General features: G+C 42.7%; 1 protein-coding gene across 1 annotated transcript in view; it reads left to right on the top strand.

Annotated features, from left to right (window-relative positions):
* Positions 1-12,042, top strand: part of LOC142312758 (uncharacterized) — a 48,789-nt gene that overhangs the window by 19,768 nt on the left and 16,979 nt on the right. Inside the window, exons 6-9 of the mRNA XM_075351745.1 lie at positions 563-623; positions 2,421-2,506; positions 3,815-3,955; positions 5,551-5,595. Of these exons, the coding sequence (XP_075207860.1) occupies positions 563-623; positions 2,421-2,506; positions 3,815-3,955; positions 5,551-5,595 (333 nt within the window). The remainder of the gene's footprint in view (positions 1-562; positions 624-2,420; positions 2,507-3,814; positions 3,956-5,550; positions 5,596-12,042) is intronic.

Genomic DNA, 12,042 nt, shown 5'->3' with positions numbered 1-12,042 from the left:
ATGGGTATACTCACTTACGAGTATAGACCATCAGGTATGTTCACACACTGGTCAAACACATCTGATTTTCAGGTAGAGGATGCTTCAGGAATTTCTGCCTTTTGGGGGCATCTCTTATTAGCAGTTTCCTGTCATTTATCTAAAATCCACAAGACAATTAATAAAACATTTACTTTTTTTAGACGAAAATGTTTACAAAACACTTAAAAAAAAAAAATGCTGGAGCATCTTTTCAACCTTCCCACTGAATTCTATTGCACAGTATGGAGCGTCTTCCTAGTGGAAGATGCCTGAAGAATAGGCAAGTTACTTCTTTTAAATTCTTGGCGTCTTTGAAAGCCTGAAGCATTTAGGACACTCAATATTCTAAACATATGAACAGCAAGTCATTAATCCATTGGAAAAGAAAATAGAAAGATCCTTTTGTTCGTCTTTCTGGCCTTTGTAGTCAAACAATGACAGGAAAAGATGGCGTGTATAACATTTTATTTTCTGATCTGATACGGTATCCAATATGTCTGATACTTCCTGTGTAAACAAAAGGTGTTTCTTAACATTTTAGGTGAAATCTGTTTTTGTCGTAGTCGAAGGGGTCGTAAATACGGCTTACAGTGCAGTCACAGGTAAGTAATAACTCAACTTTTATAAAGACCCATTACACATTCTTGTTGTCAGGGCTATATTTTTAGCCTTCTAGGGGTATCCTACCTTATACATTTACGGCATATTAAATTTAACTCCTTAGTGACTGAGCCAATTATGACCATAATGACCAAGTCCCATTTTTCACATCTGACATGTGTTTATTTAGTGATAGCTCTGAAATGCTTCAGCTTATCCTACTAAACCTGAAACAGTGTTATTTTTAATGGAAAATTGCACTTGGACATTTGGTGATAATTTGTTAAAAAAAAATGCAATTTTCAAACTTTGAATACTTGTAGCCTTAACCACACAAAATCGTTATGTTTCATCTGTTTAATACCATGCATACAGAAGGCAGTAAATCACCAAAACACAAAAAAAAGTATATAGACGTACAACAAGGAGTACTCTTGGTGAACCCAAAGGCCTCGATTCTTCATTCAATTGTTGTAAATTCTTCAAAATGGTGCATATGGGTTGATGAATTTTGAACATGCTCTTTTTTGTCTTTTTCTCGTTTTGCACCTTTTTAGACCAAACAGTTACATGATCCTAATGTTATAATTTATTCTCCACCTGGGCAATAATAAAACTAGACAGATTTTCTACTCCACTGGGATACTGGAGTATAATTGTACAATAAATGTTGCAATATTTAGTAAAGTAAAAAATGATGAATTAGGCTAAAACATCTGGATAATACACACTGTCCACATTGTTGAACAAAAAGAAAACAGATGAAACCTACTAATGTTAATGTAAAATGGCACAAGTTAAATAATATAAAAGTGCACACGTAAAAGTCATTATTAAAGCCATTTTTACTCCAAAAAGAAGCGTAACGAAAAATAAAAATCAGGGCCATGAACTCAAATAGTGAAGCAAATTTAAAAAAGACAGAGATTTGACTAGGTGCGACCCCTTATGCCAGGCATTCAGAATTTTTAAAAGTATAATTAAAAGTATATTCAGCGTAAAGATGGTGAAACATAAAAGTATGGATTTTGCAGCATTTTTAACATTAGTTCATGGGTTAATTTTAATACCTTTTCTTGATATTCATATGCATTTGATTGGTGGACGCTGAAAACCATATGAAAAATCCCATAGTATATGGCTAGTGTCAGACGACAGTATAAAAAAATAGATCTGATTTTCATTCAGAAAAGTGGGATGACTTGTCATCCTCATGCTGTCTGTATACAATCCATTTTTTTTACCATAGCATCTCTTAATCATTTACAGGACCATTTACAGTTTCCTATAGTACAGAACTCCAATGTATTCGTAAGAATCAGATGCTATATTGTGACATCCGATATTTTTTCTCACACCCATAGACTTGAATGGGGGAGTTTCATCCAATTTCAAATTCAAATCACAACATGTTGTGATTTTTGCCACAGACTTATTCTGTCAGTGAAAAAAAATCGATCATCTGCACTTCCCCATTGAAAATGGCACACGTCGGACTTATATACTTGTGTGAACAAGCCCTAAAGAGCTCCTTCATTGTGTGCACCAGGATATTCTACGACATACAGGGCATCTCCCACCCAAATGACCAGATCACTGTGGAACAGATCACCACATACACATGATGGTCGAGCATTGACAACACTAGTAAATTGTTTATTCAGTTATCAGACGATAGTTTTCTTATCGGTAATGCTAAGACAGGCAGTAATAAATGGAAAATGCTGAACTCCAACAGGTATGCATTACAAGAAAAGTAAAGAAACCAAAGTTAACCTCTTCTTTGATTTTTTTTGCAGCCGTTTTCCAACTTAATGGAGTATCATGCAGCTACTACCACCAGTCGGTAACACCGTCTACTAATTATGTTATTTACTCCTATTCCGTAAGTTAATCTTCATGTCTATTCCATTTACAATTTGTTTCCTAAATCATTGCTCACATTTACCTATGACCCATTCCGCAACAATGTTTTACGTTACAGGCCTGTGCTTCATTGATTACCTTTAGCAATTTATCATTTAAAAAGTAGACTGAAAAGTAGAAGATATTGAGATGTATTTATTGGCTCTACATCAAGTATGGCTGTGTACTTCATACGTCATTGACTATAGTTGCTTTGCCCCTTAAATGTCCCCTCAAATTAACTAAAGCTTGTGCATCCATCAACTAGAGATGAGCATCGATCTGCGAGGCATCAACTTTAAGTGGAATTTCCTAACATTCACAGGTTCAAAAATTGCCATTTGATCTCCTAAAAAAAAAAAATGTCGGATGTTATTTTACACACTCCTGAAGACTTAAGTGGGCTTTACACACTATGATATCGTTAATGTTTTATCGTCGGGGTCACGTTGTTTGTGACGCACATCCGGCGTCATTAACGATATCGTAGCGTGTAACAGTTATGTGCGATCTAAAACGATCGCAAAAGCAGCAAAACTCGTTTGCCGCGGAGAGGTCGTCCTAAAACAAAAAATCGTTTACCTCTCATTAGCAATGTTGTTCCTCGTTCCTGCGGCAACACACATCGCTGCGTGTGACACCGCAGGAGCGAGGAACATCTCCTTACCTGCCTCCACCGCCAATGCGGAAGGAAGGAGGTGAACGAGATGTTTACGTCCCGCTCATCTCCACCCCTCCGCTTCTATTGGCCGCCTGCCGTATGATGTCACTGTGACGCCGCACGACCCGCCCCCTTAGGAAGGAGGCGGGTCGCCAGCCAGAGTGACATCGCAGGGCAGGTAAGTCCGTGTGACGGGGCAAGCGAGGTTTTGCGACATGGGCAGCGATTTGCCCGTGTCGCACAACCGACGGGGGCGGGTACCATAGCTTGCAATCTCGCTAGCGAGATCGCAGCGTGTAAAGCCCCCTTAAGAGTCTCATGGTGCTAGCCATGGCCTTCACCATATTTCCCTGCAGCTATCACATCACCCGCTCTAGTGCAGTTAATCAGTCTCTCTCATTTTTGGGAAAAATTTGGCAAACCCGGCGAATTCACATTTAAAAAGATCTGCTCATATTTACTGAGAACTTATCCATACATGGCATTCTTCTTCATTCTTTAGTCACCTTTAGTCTACTGAAATCAACCTAAGAGAAGGAAAGAATAATAATTGTTCTGATTCCACAATAAACTGATATCTTTTATTAATATAACATTTTTGATGAAAAAAATGTTTATCTCTTACAGCTCATAGGAGACGACTTTAGCATATCAAATACTAATTATCCAGTCACACCCTCTCAAGGCACTGAAGTTAGTGTTTTCCAAATGGCTGAAAACACTGCAGCAAAACTGATTAGTCTGGCTGCAGCAAATCTGCAAACTAAGGTAATGTCCTATGTATAGGATTTCATATATTTATTTGGATGTTAAAATATAAACATTTCAGATTTTTTAAAACTCTGAAACATGTATTAATTTTGGGCAAGAAATGAAACTGTTAGACATAGATTAACATGTGTCCTTATTAAGAAACATGATATTGTTCTTTTAAGTTCCTTATTCATTGGTTTTCTCAGGTGAGAAATAAAACTGTAAGCTCAAAAGGCAATTTGGAGTGACACATATAATACATTATGTTTTAAAGGGATATTCTCACACCACTATTCTCTTGATCTTACTGATCGCTGAGGCCTCAGTGATACCAAGAACGGGCTCTGGATCTCATGAAAGAGGCTCTAAAATCAATGCGGGAAGGGAAAGTGTTAAAAACTGCTCTGCTGTGAAGAAGAAACTGAAGTATCTGCAGCATGTGATCTTTATTTCTACGCGTTTCGGAGGCACAGCTCCTTCATCAGATGTACAGCTGTGATTTTTCACCTGATGAAGGAGCTGGGCCTCCGAATGGCTCGATCCCCACCAGAGTGCGTTAGATCATGCTGCCAAAGTTTGACAGTGCAATCCAACTAGTTAACAGGTGTGGGTGGATCTCCAATCTCTGATCTAGCCATACCCGTTAGCATCACATGTCTGACAATCAGATCAGTAGACATGTGCAGGGAATAATGCGAACTCATACTGCCATTATTTAGTCTAAGGCCGCCTTCACACATCCATATAAAACACATAAGTGAAAAATCTGTACCAATGTCAGTCAGTGTTTTGGATCAGTGTATCATCAATGTGTCATCCATGTGTCTGTTTTTGCATTCATTCATCAGAGTTTTTTTTAGTATGGATAAAGAAAGGATGACATTCTATACTTTACAATGTTAAACACGTACAGCACACAGATGGTACACTGATGTCATCCATGTGCTGCACATATCACAGACCCAAAGAGTTTTATTGGCCATTATCATCCGTTCTGCCATAAAAAAATGGACATGTCACTATGTGTGTTGGAAGGACACATAGTCCATCTAAAAATTGAGCTGCTCTATAGGTTATAATAGCTATGTGTGGTATCTATGAAAAAATGGATGCCACACATACCGGAAACACGGATGTGTGAAGAAGGACAAAAAGTTAAACCGCATTTATAAATCTTCTGCAAGGTGTCAAATCTGCACTGAAAGAGCAAAAACATAATAGACAGGGTAGATGACTATTGAGTATTACGGTGCGGACGCACAGAAGGATAATCATGCAGCATTTCTACCCGTGGGAGCATGACCTCATGCTAATAAAGTTATAGATTTCTTTTGCTGGCGCATTATGTTTCGCCTTGCTGTGTGTCTTCAGGAATCCACTACAGTGACAGCAGTAAGACTGGTAATGATAAAACACACTGATTGTCACTTAGTTTTCCTAGAAACAAATCTCACGAAAAAATGTTGAAAGAGAAAAAACTAATTACAAAATACCATTAATGCTTTACAATACAGTTGCCATTCATTTATTACTACCGTATGTATTGGCACTGTGATAAAATAATACAGTTGATCACCCACCTGAAAGAAATGTGTTTTCTTGGTTTACAGGTCGCCTTAAGCAGCTCAGACTGCACCTCACTGGGTTTGGGCAGTGTAAGTATCTTCACTTTTTTGCCATCTAATTTCATTACTGGTGTCTCATCAATGATCTGTTACAGAATCTACATGACTTAGGTAAAATAAAACAATGTTTCTTAAAGTACAAGTGTAATACAGCGAAGTAGGTATGTGCTTCCGATCATTGAGGCTGGAGCCACACTTGTGTGAGGATCGCATAGTAATCCTCGGACTATACTCCACTCCTGGGGGCCATGAACCTAGAACCTATCTTCTGTATTATCCTGGCACATCTTAAGCCAAGTTTGTTATGGAGTAACTTTCTCTTTTCACTTTGCTATACGTACATCTCTCTCTCTCATTATATATATATATATATATATATATATATATATATATATATATATATATATATATATATATAGCCGGGATGATCTGAAGCACACTTTGGACAATTGTATAAGGACCTATTTTTTTATATCCTATTTTTTATTGCATTTATAATACATTGGTTACATTTTTTTTCCCTTGCAGATTTGGTGCAGATTTTAATACAGAAATAATAGGCAGGATGTCAATTGTTGGGGTGTTCTTTCCTGCGTTTTTTAGCCTAAGACTTCATTAAGAAAAAGCACAGGAAAAAAGCACCAAAAATGGAGGAGGAGTTTTTTGGTGCGTTTTTCTGCCAGAAGGTACAGATTTGATGCAGAACATTTCTACACCAAATCTGCAACATGTGCACATAGCCTACGAGATTCTCTATCTACCTCTTACAATAGAAGCGGCTATTATAGTCTATTTGATTGTCCTGACATGGGCTGTTTAATTGATGTGAATTTGCACTATGGCATTTTTTTCTAATAAGAATATACAGAAACACTATAGCACTTTATGAGAGTATTTTATCATATGTGCATTACCGCATTTGAAGACATGCACATTTATGATATATACTGTGGATCAGGAGCTGTCAGGGAGGGTCAGGTAAGCAGCTCCTTACTACTGTATAGAGATCAGAGCACTAGGAATACTGGCCAGGCTTTTGTGGTCAATCTCCTTGACAGTGAGTTGTAAACAGTTTAACACAAGAGCTATCACAGCACAAAAATCACTGCAGATAGAAAAAGCAAGTCTGCTGCAAACTTACTTATTTCTCTACTATTACAGTTTATTAACACGAGAATAACCCTTTAGGCTAAAGTGGGCATAACAAGTGGTGCAAAAAGAACAGATGACAAATTCAGCTCTTCTCTTACTAGATATTTAAAGAGGCTCTCTGAGGAATACTCCAGGTTGGCCACTGTCACCTACTCCAGGCTGCAACCCAATCTAGGCACGCAATAGAATGGGGCTTAAGCCTGAGAAAGCTACACAATGAGATAAGCAGTTGGAGGGAGAAAACCTGCACTGCAGAGATCCTGCTCTGCTGTATCTGTATATAGAAGAGTAGAGAGGCTAACTGAGCTGATTTTTTTCTTTCCTGGTCATATCCGTTTGTAAACCTATCAGGCTGACTGAGCCGATACGTTATACTTATGACTGCTGAGACCCTGAACCCCCCAACCAACACGTCCCATGTCCAATTAAACACACCGACACCAATGTAACCAAAATATAAAACTTTATTGGAGAGCTTTATCAAAAAACACTCATACTCTCATCTTTTTTGTGGAGGTAGGTCGGTCACAGCAAAGATAACCATAACTTTTAGCAACTTCCAAAACGAAGCGTTGTGCCAGGCCGGACTCCCGGCGCACTTCAGCTTAACAAACATACCAGTTTTGGATAAATACCGCTGTGACTTGTACAATTCACAAACATTAGGGAGGGAGGGTGGGACAGCTTGATCCGGTTCTCACGCAGTGAGGAGAGGCCGGAATCAGGAAGAGAGGGACTTTATATATGGGAAAGAACTATGGAACTCTGGGAACGATCCCATTGGGCCAAATCTATAAGGGGAGAGGCAAAATCTATAAGGGGAGGGTGTGTTAAATCGGACATGGGAAGAATGCTTAACCCTGTACTGCCTGGGCACAGCAGTCAGGGTGCATCCAGTTAATTACTGACATGCCCTATAGACTGCTGAGACCCTGAACCCCCCAACCAACACGTCCCATGTCCAATTAAACACACCGACACCAATGTAACCAAAATATAAAACTTTATTGGAGAGCTTTATCAAAAAACACTCATACTCTCATCTTTTTTGTGGAGGTAGGTCGGTCACAGCAAAGATAACCATAACTTTTAGCAACTTCCAAAACGAAGCGTTGTGCCAGGCCGGACTCCCGGCGCACTTCAGCTTAACAAACATACCAGTTTTGGATAAATACCGCCACGGAGGAGCAAAGACTTTAGACTGCGCTCCGACCCCCACCCATCAAACACAGCGCTTGCTCTATGCCGTCTTGTAAGCCAGACAAGAATATGTCTAAGCCAATTTCGTTCAAATGAACGCCATCCGTAATCATGAGGGGCGAATTGTCCCCTTCTAATTGCCGATGTCGAACCACAATTCCTGCTTTAAAACGCACAAATCGCGATATACGCGAATTGAGCGTACGGCGAGAGCGCTCGAGCGCTGCAGCCCCCTGGGACCTCCGCCATACAACCCGAGAAACGACCTCGGACCACACGATGACCAGCTCTGGGAAAAATGCATGAAACTTATCTAAGTCCGATCGCATGGTAGTAATGAGCTCCGCCAGACGACGAGAACCGAGGTCATTTCCTCCGGCATGGATGACAAGGACCACTGGTGACGGGGCTGACCTAGCGATCCCGACTACCTCAGGGAGAACCTGAGGCCAGATCAGACCTCTAATTCCTCTCCAGTTGACCTCAAAGCCACGGAATCCAAGGGCCCGTCCGCCAGGTCGATTCTCAGCTCGCTGTCCAGCCCAGAAAATATAGGAATGGCCGAGCAGCCAAATCACCGGTTTAGCAGCGCCTAAAAGTAAAAAACCGTTAGCGTGGGAACAGCAACTGGCATTTAACTAACAACCTGCAAAGGAAATTATCAATGAAGCAGTAGTTCCGGTCTGATATAGCGCGCAAAACAAGCCGAACGCCAGCGGCCAATACGCTGAATAACTTCGTTGGGCAATCCTGCCCGGGCTGCCTCCGTTGCAGCCCCGATCCTAAAAGAATGAGTGCCAAACTCCAATGGAGAAAAACCCAAGGACCTGAGGCATTTCCGAAAAACTGACAGGAACTGGAATCTCGTCATAGGGGAACCATCTTCATGAACTAGGAAGGAAAATTCCCCATGGCGGACCGCCATATAATTATGAACTAATCTAACGGGGCACACCGGTCCGGATATGGAAAATAAGGGAATCCAGCAGCCTTTTCCGGATTGGTCAGTCTTGGATTTACGTATGCGAATACGTAAACCCACATTAGTCAAAATAACATCGTCATGCCAGAGGCCACCATGGGTGCCTTTAGAAGAAGACACCAACTCACCGATGCGTAATGCACCAAAAAAGGCCAACGCGAAAGAGGCGGAGAAGAGGGCAGACTCGAAAGGAGAAGGGCAGACGGCAGGTATGCCGTCAATGATGCGAGACAGGAGGCTAAAGGAAACTGGCCTCCTGCTCTCTTTGCTAGGCCGCCCTCTGCTCCATCCCTTGACTGCCTGCCGCACTATAAAAAATTTGGTAACATCCGACCATCCCCGTAGCTTAAAATGAAAGGCGAGGCCGGACAACCGGTTCCTAGCAACCGCGCTGGACAAACCATTGTTATACATATTCATCAGGTATTGGCAAGTTGCTTCCAACCTGGAACATTCAGATGTCGCGATCGGGTGGCCCGCAGCAAAAACTAACCATTCGGCCCATGCCTTACCGTAAGAACGCCATGTCACCGGGGCCACGGAGGATGTCACCAATGGCATCAACTGCAGTCCAGCAGGTCCCACATGCTGGATGGGCACGAGATTCCCTCTGCTTGAGCTTGAGGGTAAAGGTGTCGGAATTTCTGAAAGTCAAAACAGGACAAGGAATCAGCTATCATGTTGCACGTATCCGGAACATAGCGAGCTTTTAACCAAATGTTGAGCTCCAAACATTTAAAAACCAAAAATCTCAGCAGCTTGATAACCGGCAGGGAAGACGAAGTCAGGTGATTAATCGCGTGGGCCACACTCGAGTTATCCGAGTAAAATAAAATTCGCCTATTTTGAATAGCAGGGCCCCACATAGCCACAGCTGCCACAATGGGGAACAACTCAATAAGCGTTATATCGGAAATGAAACCGTTGGTATGCCAGGAGGAAGGCCAACGCTCCGCGCACCATTGGTCTTTAAAGATAACGCCAAAACCCAACGACCCAGATGTTTCAGAAAACAGTGGTAGCTCTGTATTGGACACGAAACTATCTTGAAAACAAGTGCGACCGTTGTACCTGGAAAGAAATTCTTCCCACACGGCCAAATCCTCACGCAAGCGGGAGGTAATCCGGATACGATGATGGGGGAGCCGAACACCTGTTGTAGCCAGTGAGAGCCTGCGGGAAAAAATTCTGCCCATTGGCATAACCCGACAGGCGAATACTAAGAGGCCCAGCAACGATTGCATCTGACGTAGTGTCACACTCCGTACAGCGCCGAACCCCTTTATCATGGACAGCAGCCTCGAAACCTTGTCATCTGGGAGCCGGAAGACCATTACGTTCGAATCGATCTCGATACCTAAAAAAGATAGGACTGGAGAAGGACCGATAGTTTTGTCCTCAGACAACGGAACGCCAAATCTGGCCATGAGTGTGCAGAACGTATCCAATAAGACTTGACAACGGGAGGAGCCTTGAGGGCCCACAAACAGGAAGTCGTCAAGATAATGAATGACAGATTGGGAACGGGATTCAACCTTAACCGCCCACTCTAAAAACGAACTGAATAATTCAAAATAGGAACATGAGATTGAGCATCCCATAGGAAGGCAGGTGTCAAAGTAGTAATAGCCATCTACGAAGCAACCGAGTAAATGGTAACAATCCGGGTGGACCGGCAGGAGGCGGAAAGCCGACTCAATATCTGACTTGGCCATGAGCGCGCCCTGACCCGCCTTCCTGACTAACTCGACGGCTCTGTCGAAAGATACATAAGTCACCGACGCCTCACACTCGAGTATACCATCATTAACGGAAGAACCTCTAGGGTGAGATAGGTGGTGTATCAAACGGAATTTTCCAGGCTCTTTTTTTGGTATGACTCCGAGGGGGGACACCCGCAAGTTGGAAAATGGTGGTGAACGGAAAGGGCCTTCGATTCTGCCTTTAGTTAACTCAGTGTTAAGCTTGTCTAGCAGGACGTCATGGAATTCATAAGCGGACTTAAGATTCTGAGCAAAAAGAGGGAGTCTGGTAAAGTTGAAGGGGATGAAGAACCCGAAACTGAATCCAAAGCGCAACTGCGCGGCAGCCTCTTTATTGGGGTAACGGTCGAGCCACGGCCCCATCGCGGCTACGCTCACTGGGGTCTTTGTGGTCGGACGGAGTTGACGATTTAGCTGGCAATTTTGGGGAAGGTCTGGAGCACTTGACTGCGGCATGTGTGCCTCCGCAATTGGAGCATTCATGTTTATATCTGCAGAGACCGAAGAATCGACAGTGACCCTCATTGAACAACCAGCACGTGCCGGGTCTACGCACGGCCACTGAACTGGAACCGGCGGAGTTGCCAGAGGCCGCAGACGGAAAGGGGGTTTTTGGCGTCATCATGAAACGCAACCATGAGTCCGTAGCTTTTACTCCCCAACCTAAATGGGGTTGGAGTGCTAAACGGCGCCGAAAGTCTTCATCATAGCGCCACCAGGCCGAGCCGCCATGCGCTTTGAAAGAGTTATAAATTGAATCGGCATATATAAAGAGCTCAGAACAACGTTCGGGGTGCTTTTGACCCATAACGCAACCCATGACAAAAAAGGCTTGCAGCCAATTGTTAATTGTTTTTGCGACTCTGGGTTTCCTCTCAAAAGGCCGATCAGCGGACCGCCGCTCTTTATCAATCGTAAATTGTTCAGTGGATACCAGAGACCAAATGTCAATGTAGTCATTGGCCCATATTTTATTAGTAGTTTCGGCATCAAGGTGCGAACCCAAGGGGGAAATACCACAAAAAAACGTGTCCCTATGTATATCCGCATGGGGAGGGGGGTTGGGTCTCTTTTCCGGTTGCTGACCAAGTAATAACGGGTTAACTAATATCTTATTACCCGGGGTATTAATATGTGCTAGCAGTGTTTGTAATGACATAGCCGTTTTATCAGGCCCTGCCCAAGCCCCCGAATAATTGTACTCACCGACAGCAGGAGGGTCTGTAGGATTAAGCGGTATCTGTGGAGCAGCTGAAACGTGCGCCTGGTCTATATATGTCTCGGCGTCCCTCTGGCGGCTGGTTCTGTGTCGAGAGGGCCTACCAGACACTCCAGACTCATCAGACGACTCCGCCGTGGTTGAAGGCGAACGCCATCTTG

This window comes from Anomaloglossus baeobatrachus, chromosome 5 (assembly GCF_048569485.1).
Source record: "Anomaloglossus baeobatrachus isolate aAnoBae1 chromosome 5, aAnoBae1.hap1, whole genome shotgun sequence".
Classification (NCBI taxonomy): Eukaryota; Metazoa; Chordata; class Amphibia; order Anura; family Aromobatidae; genus Anomaloglossus; species Anomaloglossus baeobatrachus.
Note: the sequence above shows the minus strand (reverse complement) of the source record. Positions and strands in the feature narration are given on the sequence as shown.